The sequence below is a fragment of the Capsicum annuum genome, chromosome 1 (genome assembly GCF_002878395.1).
Source record: "Capsicum annuum cultivar UCD-10X-F1 chromosome 1, UCD10Xv1.1, whole genome shotgun sequence".
Lineage (NCBI taxonomy): Eukaryota > Viridiplantae > Streptophyta > Magnoliopsida > Solanales > Solanaceae > Capsicum > Capsicum annuum.
This window is the reverse complement of record NC_061111.1, coordinates 8648680-8671033: the sequence shown is the minus strand read 5'-3', so window position 1 is coordinate 8671033 and position 22354 is coordinate 8648680. Positions and strand designations below refer to the sequence as shown.

At 36.4% G+C, this 22354-nt stretch overlaps 1 protein-coding gene across 2 annotated transcripts; it reads left to right on the top strand.

Moving 5' to 3' along the window:
• The first annotated feature begins 3718 nt into the window (after positions 1–3718).
• LOC107867301 (thylakoid lumenal protein TL20.3, chloroplastic) lies at positions 3719–21773 on the top strand. 2 transcript variants are annotated; one of them, XM_016713471.2, is made up of 6 exons: positions 3719–4179; positions 4275–4304; positions 17424–17530; positions 20161–20195; positions 20295–20423; positions 21386–21773. In XM_016713471.2, the coding sequence occupies exons 1-6, from the start codon at positions 3875–3877 to the stop codon at positions 21575–21577; spliced, it is 798 nt and encodes a 265-aa protein (XP_016568957.1). In that variant the 5' UTR covers positions 3719–3874; the 3' UTR covers positions 21578–21773. The 2 variants fall into 2 exon arrangements, with proteins under 2 accessions (XP_016568957.1, XP_047271529.1); XM_047415573.1 differs by lacking the exon at positions 17424–17530 and adding an exon at positions 7667–7734 and having other exon boundaries at positions 3728–4179.
• Positions 21774–22354: the final 581 nt, after the last annotated feature.

Sequence of the window (22354 nt, the reverse complement as noted above, 5' to 3'; positions counted from 1 at the left end):
ACTTTAGATTTCAAGATAACTCTTCTCAGTTATTCTGCCTCATTCGGAGGTGAGTTGTGATACAATCACAATCAAGTGCACATTTGGATTAATAAGTTTCTTATTAAATATTATCACATTCACCCATTCACCCAAGGAATATAATGGATCTGTGCTTATAATAATCAAAAGTCTTATTCCCCAAGAATGAAATATAATCGTGTCTTAAGCCTATCAAATTATGATAGTTTATAACCTCTTTCATGATATTGCTACTTTATGAGCCAATCGAGGCATATATATCTTTCAGAGTATATCATATATTGCTACCATATTCACTTCAAGAATGAAGCAAATTGTCATATTTCAGGCCCATCATATATTGCTACCACATTCACTTCATGGAATGAAGCATATTCAATGGACAAGTTTCATGATTTTTCATCAAAAACGTATTATTTTGCCTTAGCCATCATAATATCATTAATATAGTGCATTGAGATCTAATCTCAATGTCTTTTCCATATAGAGGTATCTTAGGCATAAATCGATGGAATTTAACCTCAATATTTTATCATGGTGCATCGAGACTTTAACTCGATGTCTTATCTTTTTTATGCGATGAAATTAAAATCCATCATTAAACCTTCAAATAATAATATAATAGACCAAAGTAAAATAGAACTCAAACTTAGCCTATAACAAAACTGCCACTTTTAAGAGACATCTTCAAGTAAATCGTTATAATAAGAAAAGTATTGTCTTAACATGCAATACAGTAGCATGATACATAAGTGACATGGCTGTCAAAGTACCATCTCTGCCAACTTTAAAACTCAAGACTTCAATAGCTTTCCTAAGGAATTTAGATAATTAAGTTCAGAAAAAGAAATTCAATATTGCAGATAACATAACTTTCTCCAAAATCATATTACTTTACCTCGAGAAAAATGTAAGTATATTACATTCTCTTGATTTCCAGTTAGGTCTAGGTGCACCATTTAGTTCGCAACCACGTTAGTATTTACGTGGACTAAATTTCAAAAAAAATAAAAACACTAACATATCCGTTCATGTGTCTCAGTTGGTTTGAGACTCGTGTTGATAACGTGTTATGAAATAATTAAAAATAAAGAAGAAAAATAGAGATAGAAGAGAGAGTAATTCTTTATTTCTTTTGAGAGATAAAGAGATTATAAGCTTGAGAATACAATGAGCAAAACTCTTCTATTTATTGAAAAAAATGCTTTTAGTTTCTGACTAAAAGACAGATACTTCAAATCCTGATAAATATCAACTAGATCTTATTAGATTTTGTTAGACATTCATTATAATGTAAATATATTCATAACAACGATAAACTTGTTGAAATTTATGTAAGTTTTACTTTTATAATAGGCACGTTCGATCCATGAAGTTACAGAAATGGCTTTTTAGCACTTTTAAGATTATTTGCGAACCGAAAGGGGTGGCTGAGCAGAATATAATTCATGGGCCTGCTAGTAATAGGATCGGCCCATTGATTTATTAATGTTGGGGTCCGTTAAGTTGTCCAACATCGGCCTGTTTCAACCATGCTAAATGTTAAGAGCAGGCCCATGTTTTTTCTTTTTAGGAAAAGTAACAGAAACATATACCTTATCATATTTGAACAAATACCCACCCCTTACAAAGTAATTACAGAAATTTCAACTAATTATGTATCTTCGTTGGATGTATCGGAGCTAATTGTGTGTGTCGGCAAATACAAAATCGGAAAAAATATATTGAAGCTAATTGTGTATCTTTACCAAGGAAAAAATGTATCTTCGTTGGATGTATAATGTATCTCAACAGACCTAAAATAAAAAAAAATGTATGGGGATCTAATTATGTATGTTTACAAAAAAAAAAGTATCTTTGTTGGATGTATTATGTATCTCAACAGATCCAAAATCGAAAAAAAAAAGTGTATGGGGAGCTACTTGTGTATCTTTATATAAAAAAAATGTATCTTCGTTGGATGTATCGGGAGTTAATGATATATCTCGATAAACCCCAAATCGAGATTTTCAGTAATTAGGCAAAATGTTGGAGTTTTTTTATAATTAAGCTCTAAACTGTCGAGATTTATGTTGTTTTTTTTTTTTTTTTAAATGACTGATTTAGGTTTATTAAAAAGGAATTAAATATTTTATCTGTTTGTTGAAAAATTGTGAAATAGTAAGGTACTTTTGATAATTTAAGATGAAGATGATGTACTTTTGGTAATCACTGCAGCTTACTGAGGACATGAACCTAGACAGGAATGTGTGGAGGTCGCGGATTAGGGTTGAAGGCTAGTGTGAGTGTGTGGGTTGTGGCTAGGTGTTAGGAGAGTGTGGGGTGGTAGTCCTCTTAGGTCTGTGAGTGCATTGTTTACTATTAGGAGAATATCCGTTTTTTTATTTCTTATTTCGTATTGCTTGTACTTTACTTATTTTGTATTTCCTTAATATTTACTGTTATTATTTTATCGCTTATTTCTGTTGTGTTATACATCCTGTTTCGAGTTGCATTACGACCTTGCTATACTATTCTCTCTCTTGAGCCGGGGGTCTATCGGAAACAATCTCTCTACTTCTTTGGAGGTAGCAGTATGAATTGCGTACATTTCACCCTCCCCAGACCTCACTGTGTGGAAATATATTGGGTTGTTATTGTTGTATGATGTGATAATTGAATATTGCTTCCTAATACTAAATGCATTGTGAATAAGCTGATCCAAGGACCAACATCCAATACTTAATTTGTAAATGAGATAGTAATTAGCTTAAACATTTCCTTTTGGGTGTATTGTAAACATTTTGAAGGTAGTGATGAAACCCAATATAAAATGAAGAAAAATAAAGTAACGATGGATCTATTAGATGGAAAATCATATCATTCTACGAGTCATAAATCAATTTTCTTCCATCAAAACTAACTTAAATGATTATTCATTCAACTTTATAAACTAAAAAAGTTGTCTGTTGTATATCATAAGTATAATTCATGTATAATTGTATTCAATCGGTGTATAATCTAATGTATAACAATTAAAAAAAACAAACAGTAAATTCATACTAGTCCCTTCGTTTCAAAGAATGATTTATTTTCACTTAATAAGGAGTTTAAAAAAATAAAGAAGATTTTTGAATCTTGTGGTTCTAAATTAAAGTTATGTCAAATGTATCAAAATGTCTTTTAACCTTGTGATCTTAAATATGTCACGTGAAAAGTTGAAAATAAAGTATTGTCAAAATAGAAGAGGACCACTCTTTTTGAAATAGACTAAAACAACATTTTATTCTTTTTGAAACGGAGGGTACTATATATATATATATATATATATATATATATATATATATATATGAACCTTTTACAGTTTTTCATACCTTAAATTTGTGCAATACTCCTTCCATTTCAAAATAATTGAATTGTTGGGTATGACACACTACTTAAGAAAAATCTTTTAGTACATAAATTGTAGATTACTTTTCACTATTATCTTTTTAATTGTTCTTAAATTACTCTCCTAAAAAATATGAAGTACTTAAGAACCTCATTAAATAAAAGTGTAAAGTCGAAAAAAGTTTTCAACATGTCTCTTGAAAAATGAACAATTTATTTATTTTGAACATTAAAAAATAACTCAATAATTAAAATGACACCACCTGTCACTGATCACATCAACCAACTATCCTCACAAATACAAATGTAAAAACAAAATACTAGAAGAGAGTACACTTTACAAAGTCTATCCAATTTGTCCAAAAAATTGTGGTTGAAAGAAGTGGACATTTCAAAAAAAACTTCCATCCAATGTCTTGCCTCATTTTCCCATTCTAAATTCCTTTGTTCTCTTGCTAGAAACTAATCACATTACACATAAAAAATGGCAATTAATTCCATCTCATTACTTCCCATAAAATCCGTTAGCATCTCCTCATCTTCATCCACTTGTTATTATGGAGTTGTTATTCCTCAAAAATCATCCAAGATTGTGTGTCAACTGGAAAAGTCGAATACAAATACAGAGACAAAGAAGTGGAAAGCTATAGTTTCCACTGCATTAGCAGCTGCAGTGATAACGTTTAGCTCAAATATGACTGCTATTGCTGACTTGAATAAGTTTGAGGCAGAAACAAGAGGTGAATTTGGTATTGGTTCTGCTGCTCAATTTGGTTCTGCAGACCTCAAGTTAGTTGGTTTTCCTCAATATTTTTCTTCTATCATTACAATTTTTTGGGTCTGAAATAGTTTTTTTTTTTATTATTTGTTGTTGTGATGTGCAGGAAAACAGTTCATACAAACGAGAACTTCAGGTAACCTTTCCTCTGCTCTAGGATGATACCTTTTTTCTTGTGTACATAGGATGTTTATTTGACTTATAATTATTGGTAAAAACACACCTAAAATATCCCCGTTTTCTTGAGTTGAACTATCAGAGACGTGCAAGTTTTCTAGCTGAACTATCACCAACTATTTGTCAAAACACATCTCAACTATCAATTGTTCACTTCTCCTACCTGGTGATGGTGTTGCATCCAGTAGAAAAAGTGAACAATTGATAGTTAATGTGTGGTTTTGATAAATAATTAGGAAACTCATACTCGTGATAGTTGAGAAATGAAAGTTGAAGTCAAAAAAAATCGAGATACTTTAGGTGTGTTTTTTACTCTTCTCCCGTGTTTTTGACTCTTCTCCCTTTGACTTATGTATTGTATAAGTAGTAGTGGATTAAAATAATTAAGTAAAGGGTGAATTGTTCTGATAAAGAACATAATGAGAAAGTTTAAAATTTCAATACTAATGATTTTGAATTCCTACATTGACATGGTAAAAGTTATATACAGTAATTTTATTTTATTAAAATTGTGTCAGATATTATAGGCTGTCTCAGAATGAGAAGACTAACCTATAAGTTGGAGTAGACGGTGTCACACCCTTTTTAGATTAATTTTTAAGTTCAAAAGGGTTTTATTATTAAGTGACAAAAAATGAAAATTCTGTTTTAAAAAGGATTTTTTTTTATAACTAAATTCAGAGTTGCCACTTGGCATAATCCGGTGTGCCAAGTCACCTTTGGAAAATTCTTTTCAAAATGGTTTGACTCTTTAAAATTGGTTTGCGAACAGAGATTCTGGCTAAGGAATTTTGTTCACCAAGGGAAAGGTGTTAGTCGCTTGGCAGAGCGTATAGGCTAATTTGACATTATGAATATATATAAACCACACAAAACATGCAAAATAATCAATCAAGCAAACAAGATAAAACAATCCAAAATTTAGTGTCTAGTCCAATTATACAGTCCAAAAATAAAAAATGTGTAAAAATAAATCCTACTCTAAATTAATTCTAGACTAATGCTCTACCCGACGCCTCGGACCTTCATCACAAACGTCCTCCGGGTACATGATACCTCGGGGCATTCCCCGATGAATAAATATATGCAAATACTTCGGGGCATTCCCCGGCCAAATTATACAATTGATTCAAAAGTGATAAAATCAAACCATTTAATCAAATTTCAAACATTCAATCAACCCACAATCTCTAGATTTGTCTACCTGACCTACGTCTTGCCTATTCCAATCAGCGTATCTTGATACTACCAAATTCAATTAACGTTTATTTCAAGTCAAACAACTAATGAATCAAACTAATCAAAATTCACTAATCATATCAAGTTTTCAATTCTCGCTCCACTTATTCCCACATGAATTCAAATCTTTCAATTGCTTCATTCACGTGAATCAATCAATCAATATCAACCACAGTAATCACGATTGCTCAAACACAATATCGAAACATATCACCACGTCACAATCATCAACCAAACACAATATTCACTCCAACACACCAAATATAATAAACATTAAATAAAAGAGGAGAATAGAATTGGACCTCGATTCGTAGCTTTCAAACTTAAATATTAATCGAGTGAAAAGACGAAGACCGCATCTGAATATCCCGAGCAGAACCTCAGTCAACAAACCCACAACTCGGATCAACCAACTTTCCAAAATCAGATTCGAAACCTAAATTCGCGAGAGAAACAGACAAACAGGTCGAAAACCAAGCCGTTACCGGAGAAAACCAAGAAAAAACCGTGAGATATGTCATCGGATTTTGACCCGATCTCGCCAGAATCGGCTGGTTTGGTCGCTGCTCTGTATTTCGCGGCGACGGAGAACCGTATAATTCCGACGTGACTTTGCCGGAATCAAACCACGAACAGAACGACGATCCGAACAGGGACGAGACGCCGGAGCTCTGGAGAGCTCAACTAGCGTTCGAAAAAAAAGAAAAAATGGGTCGGATCTTGACTAATTTTTGGGTTAGATTTCGAAACCTTAGGGATGGGACTGGTTTTTCGGTGGGTTTGTTGGTATTAGGGTAGTGTACTCCGATGAGGTTTTGCTGGAATCGAGGCTCATGGATCGGTTCCCTTTCTTCTCTCTCTTGCGTTTTCTCCCTCTCTCTCCCTCTCTCTCGCAGCTCTCTCTCTCGCTCTGTTCCTCTCTTTTCTCTCAATCTCCCTGCATTTCTCACTCTCGATTTCTCACCTTTTCTCTGTCTCCCTTTACTCTGTGTGTGTCATCTGTTTTCCGGTGAGCCGTGAGTGTGTGCGTGAGATTTTTTTGTGGGTGAATCTCTGTGGGTTTTTGTGAGTGAGGTCTGCTATGGTGAGGATGATGGAATTCCCCTGTATCTATCTGTTTTTGAAAAATAGAGAGAAATAAAGAATGGTGTATGCGTATGTTTTTTTTTTTGTGTTCTCCGAATGTGGTGTATGTATATGGGTACCTTTTTTGTGTGTTGATGTATGGGACACGTGAGTGGGGTGAGGGGGTAGGGGTAGGGTAGGTGAAGGTATGGGTATGGGGTGGTGAGGTGTGAGGTGTCCACTTTTAATTGGATAGGTTGTTAGGATAAAGATAAATTAGTTAGAGGATTGTTTTTGTTTATTTTTGTATTTTTGTGGGATATAATTACATGGGGTTGGACACGTGGTAAGGTGAACTAAAAATGAATAAAATTAGACTTCGGGAGGGACAAAATTAGGTGTCTACATCATGCCCCCTTTGAATATAAACACGAAGTGTTTTCAGACAAAGAAGTAGACAGCGAGATTAAATTTTGACCCGACCATTATTCAAAGGAAGAAACAGAAGGAAGAAGGACAACTGGGTCTTGACTTAAGACATTCTACCTACCCAAGTTATGAGAGAATCAAGTCACGGGTATTTCAAAGAATTGGAAAGAAAAGGACTATGCCGAGTTGGAGAGTCCAGTGAGGTTCCGTCGAGGTTCCAGTCCGCGGCTCTGTTATTACATCAAAAATGAAAATTACAAGTTAAAAACATAAATGAAATTACAAAATCCTATCTATGCAGCTTCTTCTGGACTTTTGACTTGAGTTTTATTACCCTATTCTTCAGGCGGACTCCTGACTTTCAATTTCATCAACTTGTTATTTGGCTTTCAATTGTTTCACCTCGTTGCTTAACTTTCAATTTCCTTACCCTATTCTTCAAGCGAGCTCCTGAATTGATATTTTTCAATCTGCTAACTTTCAATTTTTCACGTTGTTGCTTTGTTTTCAACTTCTTCTCCTTGTTGCTTGACTTTCAACTTCTTCACTTTGTTGCTTGACTTTTCATTTCTTCACCCTATTCTCCAGGCGGGTTCCTGACTTGCTGTTTCATCAACTTGTTGCCATGCTTTCAACTTTTTCACACTGTTCTGCAGGCGAGCTCTTGACTTGCTATTTTTCAATCTGTTTAACTTTCAATTTCTTCACCTTGTTGCTTGATTTTCCATTTATTCACCCTGTGCTTCGGGCAGGCTCCTGAAATCACATCAAAACTAAAAAGAAAATTATCCCAAACAAATATTATTATAAAGAGGTTTTATTTGCCAGAAAAGTAAAGTTTCAAAAACAGAAATTAATTTTTTTTTCCAAGTTTATCATCAGAAGACTTTTGGAAAAGTCATATCATACCTACTTGCATGTTGCAATGATGAATCAAGACTCTGACCAAGAAATGCATCTCTTGAGAGTAAAATTGAATAACCAAGACTAGGAAGTGTGTCTCCTAAGAATTAAAGTGAGGGATTCTAACTAGAAAGTGTGTCTTCTAGAGATATAAGTTTAAGTTAAAAGTGTGTCACCTGAAAAATGAAAACTAGCAAGGAAGTGCGTCTCCAAAGGATTAAGTTTAATAACTCGACTAGAAAATGCATCTTCTAGGAATCAAAACTTAAGTTAGAAAGTGCATCACCTAAAAAGCAAAATTTGAATTACCCAATCAAGGAAGTGCATCTCCTTACCAATGTTGCTTGAATTATCAAATTAAGGAAGTGCATTTCCTTACCAATGCCGCTTGAATTACCAAAACAAGGAAGTGCGTCTCCTTATCAATACCTCTTGAATTACTCAAATAAGGAAGTGCATCTCCTCACAAATGTCTCTTGAATTACTCAAACAAGGAAGTGCGTCTCCTTACAAATGTTTCTTGAATTGCCCAAATAAGGAAGTGCGTCTCCTTACAAATGTTGCTTGAATTACCCCAAACAAGGAAGTGCATCTCCTTACAAATGTCACTTGAATTACCCGGCAAGGAAGTGTGTTTCCTTACAAATATTGCTTGAATTACCAAACAAGGAAGTGCGTCTCCTTACAAATGTTGCTTGAATTACTCAATAGGGAAGTGCGTCTCCTTACAAATGTTGCTTGAATTACCCAAACAAGAAAGTGTATATCCTTACAAATTGCTTGAATTGTCCAAACAAGGAAGTGCGTCTCCTTACAAATGTTGCTTGAATTAACCAAACAAGGAAGTGCATCCCCTTACCAACACCGCCTGAATTACCAAAATAAGAAAGTGCGTCTCCTAACAGATTTTGCTTGAATCAACCAATCAAGGAAGTGCGCCTCCTTACAAATGTCGATCGAATTACGAAATAAGGAAGTGAGTCTCCTAACAAATGTCTCTTGAATTAATCAAACAAGGAAGTGCGTCTCCTCACAAATGTTTCTTGAATTAACCAAATAAAGGAAGTGCATCTCCTTACAATATTGCTTGAATTGTCCAAACAAAGAAGTGCTTCTCCTTACCAACATCTCTTGAATTACAAAAACAAGGAAGTGTGTCTCCTAATAAATGTCTCTTGAATTGCTCTAACAAGGAAGTGCATCTCCTTACAAATGTTGTTTGAATTAACCAACCAAGGAAGTGCGTCTCCTTACAAGGAAGCGTGACTCCTAGAAATCTTTAATTATCAGTTTTACCAGGGCTTTGAATACCAAATATGTGCAGAAATATTGTCTCCTTCATTTGTGGAAGTGCGGCATTGCAACTTTCGATGCTTAGGCTTTGAAATCCTTGATTCGAAGGTAACATGTGTTCCTATTTCATACAAAGAAAACTTGTTAGTTTAAATACATGGTGGCTGGTTTGCGGCTTTGGCTTTCATGGAAATTGCTCTTGCCCCAGTCGGATTTAATCTTGCTTTCAACCATTAGCATGTGTCACTGGCTTGCTGTATTATTGACCCGAATTCAGATTATTAAGAGTGACTCTGAAACAAATACTGTATCCATGCTTTGTCATGCTTCTCAGATAAACCCTTTGAACCTTGGTATTTCCATGAGATCTCAGACTTGTCGGTTGACAAAACTTTCTGCATGCCTTGTTTTGGCTCACAATCATGTCTTTAGCATGTGCTGGCTCTTTTGTCTTGCTTTGTGCAATTGAAGAAGCTGGTAGCCAGTTTTGAAATGTATCTCACTTATTTTGACACGAACTTGACTCAAAGACAAAAGAAAAATGACAATGACTTTTATTTGGACAATTGACTCAAGAAAACAAAATAAAAATAAAGAGAAGAAAGAAAAGACAATGAGTGTCCCCATTTGAAACAAAGAAATGAAAATTTTTTCTAGACATGACAGTCAACTCTAATGATTATGCCATGCATTTTGGATTAAGCTATCTGATCTTTCCATCCAAACTTTCTACCAATTGTTGTTGAGTTAATAGCCTTGAAACCGAGTTGCTCTCTTAGGCTAATTGCATTCAGACCTCATTCGGCTAGTGACGCCTTGAAGGGTCTTTTCCTCAGCTCACCATTGTCTTATGGTGTCTGTGAGGGTTTTTACTAATGAGACTCTCTTATTCTCATTTCTCCCAACTCACAATCGTCTCACGGTGCCCGTGAGGGTTTTCACCAATAAGACTCTCATTTTTATCTCTCTCAACTTACTATCGCCTTACGGTGCCTGTGAGGGTTTTTTCCAATAAGACTCTCTCATATTTTATTTCTCTCTTGATTCCTTATGCTGAGGAAGACAAGTAGTTCCCAAAATGTGTCATCATATCCATTGCATGTTTAGCCTTAACATTCTCAAAGATTGATCTGAAGGTCTTTCTTTGGTTGTAACTTGGCTTTTGGATAGGGTTAGAAAGAAAGGATGACATGAGGCCAAATGACACTTGAAGTGGGTTAGAACTTACAACTTTTGGAATCGACTCAAACAAATGAGGATTAACTCATGCTCCAGTGTCTTTTGACCGGATGATTCTAAATTATTTATTTGGTTGGACCGAGCCCTTAGTAGGGCAGCCTACGTATCTCACCCCCGAGAGAGGAGAATCAGGTCATGCGTAGTTCTGGCAGCTTGTTCTTTTGATTTGATCTGATTTTTTTTTTTTTTCTTTTATTCGCTCTTTTCACTTTGCGATTCTTTTTTCTAACTCTATTTTTCTTGACACTTTTTTTTGGAAACATTTTGTCTTTTTTTTGTAACTTTTTGACTTTATCTTTTTACTCGACACTATTCTTTGAACTTTACTTATTCTATCTTGATTCCAAAAGAGGGGTATGAAAGAAAATAACACTAAGGCTCAAATGGGGTAAACAAAGGATGACACAATGTTGGGATAGCAGAATGAAATGCCTTCATTCCTTGAAAATACTAGTACATAACATGCAATTGGACGTGAGAGATGAAGATCATTTGCGACATCTTTTTAAGCAGATTGAGTTTGTGCGCCGCTACTTCTTCTGTAAACTCCACCTTTGTTGTACATTCCTCACATCAAATGACTCATGCTTTCGTGGAGCTGCTTATCTTCTTTTTTCTCTTGATATAGCGATCACACGTCCACTATTTGACCTAATTAGGACTTGCCTTTCGATCGATGACCAAGTTGCTCTTGTGATTCTCAAAATAATTGCCTTAACTTATCACCAAATGTCTCAGCACTTTATCTATTTTCTCATATGCTCTCTTTTTCTAACTTTAACCCTCTGATTCAATGTTCATGCTTAAACTGGATTTTAAGATCTGGCTGAAAATTTCACTAGCATGTCATATCACTAGAGTTAACACAAAATGTACTATGTAAAGAAAACAAACAAACAACACATTTAAAACACAAAGGAAAATGAGACACTTCATTTAGTCAAAACAAAAGATAGAAGGGTTTGAACATAAACAACAAAAGGACAAAACAAGACAGATCCCGAACTACAACCCTGAAATAATTCGGAGAACAAAAAATAAAACAAAACAAGCTACCAAACCCCTTCCTACTATGGAGAGGGGTGACTTCTCAATTGTTCAGCCTGACATCTTAGCCACTGGTTTGCATATCAGCATGACTAGAGCTTTCCTCACTGTCAATTTTCTGCACCATGATTGATTTATCTTGAATCATCTTTTCAATTTCTCCTTTTAAAGCACGACAATCTTCAATACTGTGACCCTGAACATCGAAATGATATGTACATCGTACATTAGGATCAAAACTTCTTGAATGTGGGTCAGGAGTATACCCAAGGAGAGGAGTGATCATGCCCTGCTGTACTAATCTCTGGAATAAACTTGCATACGACTCTCCAATGGGTGTAAAGCTATCCCTCGACTTCTGTCTCATTTCATTATTTGGCTTAAATTGAAAACCAGGCCTAGAAGGGCTTCGGTATGTATGTGGAGTTGGAGGATAACTCGGCAGAGTTGGCGCGCGCCAGTGTGGGTAATATGGGGGTTGAACATATGGTTGCGCATTATACACTTGATATGGAGATGGGGGAATGGAATATAATGGATTTTGGGAAGGATTCTATGGAACTTGGCAATAAACTTGGGTTTGAGCCCGTGGGTAACGATGGTATGGTCCTCTTGCCCGTGCCTGTCGTCCAACTATAATAGCAGATGCATATTCCTCATTATTCTTTCCTCCAACACTTCCCGAACCTTTTTGAATTACATGAGTAGGCGCTTTCAATGTTGCAAAACTCACAATACGACCAGTCTTAATTCCATCCTTTATCATCTCCCCCATTTTGAGGACCTCAATAAATGGCTCGCCTAATGTAGGTAACAAGTGTTGATAATATGTTTCATCTTGCGCTTGAATAAACACCTCTACTATCTTGCTTTCTTTCATTGGCGGTTTTACTCTAGCAGCTTGTTCGCACCATCTGATCGCATACTCCCTGAAACTCTCAGTATTCTTCTTTTTTATACCAGTTAAGGATTTTTCATCAGGTATCAACTCCACATTGTATTGAAATTGTTGCGCAAATCCATTAGCTAGGTCATCCCAACTAATGCACTTGTCAATGTCTTGATCAACAAACCATTCCGAAGCTAGGCCTGAAAGACTCTCCCCGAAATAAGCCATGAGTAGTACTTCCTTCCCTCTAGCGCCCCTTAGCTGGTTGCAATAGCATCTCAAATGTGCTACAGGATCACCATGTCCATCATACTTCTCAAACTTCGGCATTTTAAAATCAAGAGGAAGATGTACACCTGGAAACATGCACAGATCTTTATATGAGACACTTTTGTACCCCCGAAGTCCTTGCAAGTTTTTCATAGTCAGTTCCAAACTTCTCAATTTTCTAGCTATTTCCTCTTGTTCTTCTGTCATAACAGGCTTCTCAGTGTTAGGAGGAAATTTAGGCGATTGAGGGCAATCGTAAGGACCAGTCGACTTAAATGTGGGCTTGAGAGCATAATGCTGATCACTAAAAATATTCAATGCAGGCTCTCTTGTAGAGTAGGGAGGCACAACTTATGGATGAACATCAAAAGTAGGAGCTTCAAGTGAGGGTGGCGCCGCAAAAGCACGAACAACAGCTGGAGCCGAGTATATAGTAGTCTTGGATTGGGGAGTGAGAAAATGAACCTTGGAAGTGGTTGGATATTGTTGCCCCGGAGTCGATACTGATGCATGTTGTGGCATATCAACAAAAATGGAAAATTGTGCATGTGACACGGGAGACAAGCTAGAAAGATATTCCAGATTATCAGTGGGAACTGGAGGACGCGGCAACCCATTAGCCCAAGCTTGATGCATTTCTATTATTTGCCGCCTTAATTTTCGAAGCTTTTCATTATCTCCTACATTCTCATTCCTCGAACTCCCTATCTGATTAGTGACAACTAACTCGGTGTCCTTGTTGGCCATAACTTCCTCTGTGACTTGGAGCAATATAGAGGACCAGCCAAAATGCCACAAACCAACCACCTTAAACTAACTGGACAAGAGATAGCAAATGGTTAGAGTTCAATAGTTTTTTAAAAACCTCTCTTTTTTTCTTGAAAAGATCACCGAACCCAAGAAGGGCGCCTACGTATCTCACCCCCGAAAGGGGAGAATCAGGTGTGCGTAGTTCGTGAAGTTTTGTCAAAATGGTCAATTAAACTCTTTTTTCTTTCTTGAAACAAAGTGTCAAAAGAATTGACGAAAATCTTTTTGCATTTTTTTTTATTAGGTTTAAATCTCTATACAAAATGAAACCTGTGATTACCTAAGAAAAAATCTTTTTGGGTTTTCGATTTTTGAATTTCATCTGAAAATAAAACTTGAACCTATTAAAGGAGAATCTTTTTGTAGTTTTCTTTTAAAAACGTATATGAAACGCCTACTCTAAATGAAGAGTGAAGAAATATTTTTGGATTTTTCAAATAAGATCCCCGAACCAACAATAGACTGCCTACGTATCTCACTCCCGAAAGAGGAGAATCAGGGGTGCGTAGTTCGTCTAGATTGGACAATTAATGATTAAATAACAGATTGCACCCTAACTTGAGACACGACCAAAGACACACAATGAACAACATAACAATTTTTTTTTGAGTTTTCAATTTGACACTTCACATAATAAACGACACCAACAGTTATGAAAGAAAGTCTTTTTGGTATTTTCATTAAATGGAATGTACAAAACTTCTACCACCCTTTTTTTGAATTTTTCTTTCATAAAAAGCTCCTGAAAAAATCTTTTTGGAGTTTTCGAATTGTGAATGCTTGCTAAAGGAAACAAAAGAAAAATCTTTTGGTTTTTTTTTTTGAAAAATGAGTGCAAAAAGTTAAAAAAAAAAAAAAAAAAAAACCTTTTTTTTTGAATTGTGAAAAACAAAAGCCATAAAGAACCTAAAAACTACAAAACTCTTCTTTGATTCACCTTTTCTCTTTTTTTTTTCAAGCACACCATACTTCTAACACATGCTTTCCCCGAATCAGTCCGTCAACTGACCACATTACCCTCAAAGATGCAATATTTAGCACATGGGGATGCTTTAAAGGTGAGTCTCCTACAAAGGACCGTGTAGGCCCCGCTAGGTCTCAATATGATGCACATAAGAATGACCTAGAGGCTGACCTACGTTGTGGTTTACTAACAAGGCTGTTCGGGGAGCATATAGTCGATAGTGACTGCTTTGCTTTCCACTTACTCTATACATCCAACGGCTCCCCCCCTAAAATAAAGGTGACTCAACTAGAATTCGTGCGCACGACGTGCGCTCCGAGACTTGTTGCAGAAAGAATGACTCGAGTTATGCACATGATGTCAGATATAAAAGCGGTAACACATAGGATAAATACTGTAAACAAAGAGCACGAAAATACACAAAAGTGAAAACACAAACAAAAATCACAAACAATGCTTATACACTCGTAATGCCAAACAAAGCCGATACGACTCCAAAAAAGCTCGGATTCTGAAATTGTCCCCAGCAGAGTCGTCAGAGCTATCACACCCCTTTTTCGTACTCCAAAAGATTAATTTTTAAGTTCGAAAGGATTTTATTATTAAGTGACAAAAAATGAAAATTCTGTTCCGAAAAGGATTTTTTTTTATAATTAAATTCAGAGTCGCCACTTGGCATAATTCGGTGTGCCAAGTTACCTTTGGAAAATTCTTTTCGAAATGGTTTGACTCTTTAAAACTGGTTTGTGAACAGAGATTTCGGCTAAGAAATTTTGTTGATCGAAGGAAAGGTGTTAGACACCCTTGATCCCGTGATTTGACCACGGTCGTTTGGCAGAGCGTATAAGCTAATTTGACATTATGAATATATATAAACCACACAAAACATGCAAAATAATCAAATAAAACAATCCAAAATTTAGTGTCTAGTCCTACTCTAAATTAATTCTAGACTAATGCTCTACCCGACGCCTCGGACCTTCATCACGAACGTCCTCCGGGTACATGATACCTCGGGGCATTCCCCGGTGAATAAATATATACAGATACTTCGGGGCATTCCCCGGCCAAATTATATAATTGATTCAAAAGTGATAAAATCAAATCATTTAATCAAATTTCAAACATTCAATCAACCCACAATCTCTAGATTTGCCTACCCGACCTACGTCTTGCCTATTCCAATCGGCGTATCTTGATACTACCAAATTCAATTAACGTTTATTTCAAGTCAAACAACTAATGAATCAAACTAATCAAAATTCACTAATCATATCAAGTTTTCAATTCTCGCCCCACTTATTCCCACATGAATTCAAATCTTTTAATTCCTTCATTCACGTGAATCAATCAATCAATATCAACCACAGTAATCACGATTGCTCAAACACAATATCAAAACATATCACCACGTCACAATCATCAACCAAACACAATATTCACTCCAACACACCAAATATAATAAATATTAAATAAAAGAGGGGAATAGAATTGGACCTCGATTCGTAGCTTTCAAACTCAAATATTAATCGAGTTGAAAGACGAAGACCGCATCCGAATATCCCGAGCAGAACTTCAGTCAACAAACCCACAACTCGGATCAACCAACTTTCCAAAATCAGATTCGAAACCTAAATTCGCGAGAGAAACAGACAAACAGATCGAAAACCAAGCCGTTATCGGAGAAAACCAAGAAAAAACCGTGAGATATGTCATCGGATTTTGACCCGATCTCGCCAGAATCGGCTGGTTTGGTCGCTGCTCTGTATTTCGCGGCGACAGAGAACCGTATAATTCCGGCGTGACGTTGTCGGAATCAAACCACGAACAGAACGGCGATTCGAACAGGGACAAGACGCCGGAGCTCCGGTGAGCTCAACTAGCGTCCGAAAAAAAGAAAAAATGGGTAGGATCTTGACTAATTTTTGGGTTAGATTTCGAAACCTTAGGGATGGGACTGGTTTTCTGGTGGGTTTGTTGGTATTGGGGTAGTGTACTCCGGTGAGGTTTTGTCGGAATCGAGGCTCATGGATCGGTTCCCTTTCTTCTCTCTCTCTTGCATTTTCTCCCCCTCTCTCTCACGATCTCTCTCGCAGCTCTCTCTCTTGCTCGGTTCCTCTCTTTTCTCTCAATCTCCCTGCATTTCTCTCTCTCGATTTCTCACCTTTTCTCTGTCTCCCTTTACTATGTGTGAGTCATTTGTTTTCCGGTGAGCCGTGAGTGTGTGCCTGAGATTTTTTTGTGGGTGAATCTCTGTGGGTTTCTGTGAGTGAGGTCTGCTATGGTGAGGATGATGGAATTCCCCTGTATCTATCTGTTTTTGAAAAATGGAGAGGAATAAAGAATGGTGTATGCGTATGTTTTTTTTTTGTGTTCTCTGAATGTGGTGTATGTATATGGGTACCTTTTTTGTGTGTTGATGTATGGGACACGTGAGTGGGGTGAGGGGGTAGGGTTAGGGTAGGTGAGGGTATGGGTATGGGGTGGTGAGGTGTGAGGTGTCCACTTTTAATTGGATAGGTTGTTAGGATAAGATAAATTAGTTAGAGGTATTGTTTTTATTTATTTTTGTATTTTTGTGGGATATAATTACATGGGGTTGGACACGTGGTAAGGTGAACTAAAAATGAATAAAATTAGACTTCGAGAGGGACAAAATTAAGTGTCTACAGACGGAACATTTTTTCCATTTTGTTGGAGTGGGTAGGGGCGAATGATTTTTTCCTGTGCGTGTAGGATTCACCAAAAGTAGTGTATTTTTGAAGAATCCGACACGTGGGCGACAGCGAAAATGAAGAGTCCGTGCAACTTAGTTGAAACCTTGAAAAAAACAGAAAATGTAATTGTAACGTCATTCAACAAGAACTGTAGAAAAACAAGTTTTCTCAGTGCAGACTAGTATTGATGTTCCATTGGACTTGGTGATACAGAAGAGCCAATTTCACATCTGCTGATATGAGGGAATCGGATTTCAGCGGTTCAACGTTCAATGGTGCATACCTAGAGAAAGCAGTTGCATATAAGGCGAACTTCTCAGGTACTTTTCCATAGCAAAAACGTAAGAATATACAGTGATAGTACTAGATGTATAAACAAGCATGTGTTATTTGTTGATGGACAATGTCTTATGCTTTGTCAAAGAATGTCATATGGAGATACTAACGAATTCCCTTTAGATGTTTTACCACTTCCGCTCAATCAGAAAACTGTGCCAGTATTACACATTATTTGCTGTAGCTTTTGCTTTAGAATTACTTTGCCTAGGTCAGCGTGGACATTTCTTAGGAGCCATCAATGCCAGAATGACAGTTATTGTGGCTGATCCTTCATTCTGTTTTCTCTTCAGAACTTTGTCTTTGCCTTTGCCTTTGTCTTGATTAGTTTTAGTGTCTGATCCGTAATGTTGGCTTGGCATGCTGGGACGTCTTGGTGTAGCCTTTGAATCCTCGACAATAGTTATGTTTGTGCATTTTACTCCTACTTCCATCCCTGCAATCCGCTTGTTAGAGTTGGTAACTTCTGAATTACTCTGTGTACTTAACGCTGTAGACTTAGCTCCACAATTTGACAGTTCTTGCTTGTCTGCACCAGTGCCATCATGCCCTACGCTTGTCTGTTTATTAACCGTATTTGCACCAAAACTTAGAGTGTCATCCTTAGTAGGGGTGAGTAATGTCATCAAATTGTGAGAGGCCTTTCTCAGAAGGAGCTGAACTTTCTTGATACTCGATCTCAGTTTTAATGTGTTCTGCATCATCTTGGAAATCACATGTTTCATTTTTCCCAGCCAATTTGTCAGCGTCTCCATGATCCAGGTTCTTCACTGATGCCTCATTACATTCTTTCAAGATCTTTAACGCATCTGGAAAATCACGAACTGCCGACACTTTACGTCTTTTTGGAAACCGACAAGGGTACACCACCGAAGTACATAGCTCGTTCGTCAAATGATGATTTTCCGTCTCTACAAGTGGAACATTTTCAACCATCGGAGAACTGTTATTATCATGCTCCCCACATTCAAACTTGCCAATGGCTTCTTTATCCTTAATAAGAGCCTCATCACGCAACTCCAAGTCTACATCAGATTGTAACACTGCCTCTAGTTCGACTGTCACCAAAGGCTCTTTTTTCTCAAATTCTTCCCCGGGTGAGAATGCACCCACCACAGGATCCACTAAATCTCCTCGAGACATAAAATCAACCTTCAAACGTTCGTCAGATTCATCATTTGTTTCGACATCACAACCAGATTTCCCCGTGTAACGCTCCTGCAGTTTCTTGTCAACAACTTGATACAAACTCTTAAGATACTTTGGAAAATCACGAAGTGAAGACACCTTACGCCTCTTTGTCTTAGTAACATCACATTCTCTCGTTTTTAACTTATTTTCAATTTCTAGTTCATGAATATCTTCCTTTGTATTCTGTAAAATACATTTATCAAGATTATCTTGAAAGCTAAGTACTGTGGCTGCCTTTGATCTATTAAACTTGGGCATTATTTTCTCCATCCTCATCTGTTTATTTAAAACCCAATTCAGAGTTAATGCAAAAATTATTCCTATAACAAGAAAAAAAAGCTTAATCCAGGAGGACTAGAGAAGAACAGTATATAAAAAAGGGAACCCTAGAAAACATTCAGGAAAAAATAGAGTTCCTACAAAATAATTAGTAGTTCAGAATAAATTACAACTTTAATGTGTGAAACCTAAAGTAAAACAAATTAATTAAAGAATACTACTAACAATTTGAAGATTAAAGAAAGAGCCCTTACCTGTTCTTAGAAGGTTTTGTGGAAATTGCTATGGTGAGGCTTGACGAGTTTTCTTGAGGCACGACTTTAGACTCATAAAAACCCTTTAAATTTTAAATTTTTGGTAAAATTAATAAGTAGAAAATATTTACAACAGTTGCCCAAATATAAAATGCTAGTACAATATTATACCCGGTATGTTGGAGAATATTTACAAATTATTACCACAATTTGTTGGGAAAACCTCAATTATTTAATTATTCGAATAAATAATTAGTATAGTGTAGTGTGTGTGTATATATATTTTTGGGGGTGGGGGAGGGAATATAGTAAATTGAACTTTCAACTCTGTGTAGTTTTTAATTGCACATAACTTAGCTACTACTGGGGTACGTTTTTGTACCATTCAAATTTTGATCTAAAATTCAGATTGAAAAAGAAAATATGTTAGAATCTAATCCAAAATAATTTAACCAAAAGAGAAGTACATGGCAGCATAGGAACAAAATTTTTATAATTAATTTACACTCTAATATATTCTAGCTGGACTAGTTTCTTAAGAGGGATTTATGATATGATGAGGCTGTAAAGTGCAAGTTATATATGCTGCTCAGACTCTTAAAAGATACCGACAGGACCATGTCGAATCTCCAAAAGTACACTTCAACATGTGCACCACAATATTTTTGAGGAGTCCGTGCAACATTGAGTGCAAATACTCACATGCTCATTAAATTCAGGTCATTTGAAGAGTCCGAGCGACTCATCTATCTCGATGATTGAATGCTGAATCTAATTCAATTGATGCAAATCTGTTACTATTACTTGCAACATTTTCTGTCTTTGATTCGAATGTATAGACTGGTTCAGTCCGTAGATATTGCTAATTCCTGTTTTATTTGTTACTGCAGGCGCAGATTTGAGCGACACATTGATGGATCGGATGGTATGCACATTGTAGCCTATGAATTAAGTCCAAGTCGACCTCTAGCCATGCCGATTACCCTTGCTAATAGAATGTGATAACTTCGTTATATCCATGCAGGTGCTTAACGAAGCTAATTTCACTAATGCTGTTCTCGTTAGGTCTGTTCTGACTCGGAGTGACCTTGGGGGTGCCATCATTGAAGGTGCCGACTTCAGTGATGCGGTTATAGACCTCCCACAGAAACAGGTAATCCTTTTAGCTGCTTCAGATGTAACTAGTCTCGGAGAAATTTGTGTCTTAATTGGTGTATGTCCATTGCCCTGGCTCACCTATTTCCCCTTCTTTAACGGGCAAAGATTCTCAGTTCGATTTTAAGCCACTCAGTACTAATGAAAAGGCAAGAGTTAGCTGAAAGTTCACACCAAGGAAAATTCCTGGCTAAAACTTGTCCATTGATAGCTCGTTTGATTGCTGGGACGTTTGGCAAATATCTAAAAAAAAATCTCGAAAAGCACACCTATCATGTTGCAGAATATTATATTGGATCCTGAAATGAGCTAAACTTCTTCTTCACATTTAGTTCCATGAATACAGTTTTTAGGATATAGTGTTTGCACTGTTCTTGCTAGATATGATTTTCTAAAGTTCGAGGCGCTAGAAACTGCTTTAAGTACTGCTATTTTCGCTGCTTAAATATGTTTAGCATGGAAGCTTTAGATATGCATTCGCTCCAATTCACTAATAAGATGGATTAGGCTTAGTTCCATGAGCAAGGGCATTAGGAGCTGATGTTCATCCCCTAATATAATCTTGTTCTGGTGTGCCCATGAAGTGTAAGTTATATCAAATGCACTAAGGGAAGCATGTTTGTCTTTAAAAAGTATCTGTATGAACGTATAATCACGTACAAGATAACCAACGTCTTCTTGGCTTCTATCTGAAGAAAATAAGCCAGAGAAAATGGAACTTCGTAACAACATCCTGATTTATCCGTATTACTATCAATGTTACAAAGAAGGAAAATTTTCAACAAGAATGTCATGAAGCAAATCATTTCTCTATAATGTGCTCTTCACTTTAGCATCCAACTCGCGTCTTCATTGTTCTAAAGCAGGAGTTTGTTTTGTTATTTAGCACCACAGCGTCTCGCTATTTATTATTATTGTCTCTATCCCACATGTTATGAAATATGTGATGCTTATTTTCAGGCACTTTGCAAGTATGCTAGTGGGACTAACCCTGTGACAGGAGTTAGCACCAGAAAAAGTCTAGGCTGTGGAAATAGCAGACGAAATGCATATGGTAGTCCTTCGTCTCCTCTGCTTAGTGCTCCACCTCAGAAGTTGCTTGATCGAGATGGATTTTGTGATCCAGCCACTGGTCTCTGTGATGCAAGCTGAAAAAATGTTCATGTACAAAAATTTTATATGCAGAAAGGAAAGAGTTTTGGAGATCTCATGTATGCCAAAAAGGGTTATGTAGATTGACAGAAAACATAGGCTACATTATCGGTCCAATTGTGTTTCGTGTATGCCAAAATCTGAATATAAATACTTGAAACATCAATATTGTTGATGACATATTTGTTCTGAACAACCTTATTTTTCTTGCAGCCATAAGATACAGAAATATGATAGATGTTCAGTTTGTTATTGTTTGCCTAATTGATATCCTGTATTAAAGCATACTAATTGGTACAAAATTAAAAATGGTACCTTGATTAAGTATATGTGGTCCCAATTGTTTGGATAAAAATGAACATGAAATCTTACAAAAAGATACAAAAGAAGGTGACATACTCACATGATATCATTGAGGAAGTTATGATTGTTCAGCTTGCACTCTTGTTTTCAAGATTCAGATTATTCCTCCTTATCTTCTCTAGTCTCCACTAGGAAATATTTTCATGAATTATTCAATTGACCATTAGCGGGTCACCGGTTAATGAGGGCTATGTTGCTCGGACTCCTAAGAAAAAGGCTGGATCTTTGTTTCGTTAGGACTCATTGAGAAAGACTTAGCTTAGGACTAAATTTTTTTATTTTTTTTCAGGCATATTGACCGACATTGACACTTAGTAATGTTGACGGGTGGGTGTCTAGTTTTTCAAAAATAGTACATTTCGGAGGATTTGATACGGGTATGATAGCATTTTTGGAGAGCTTAAACAAGATGGA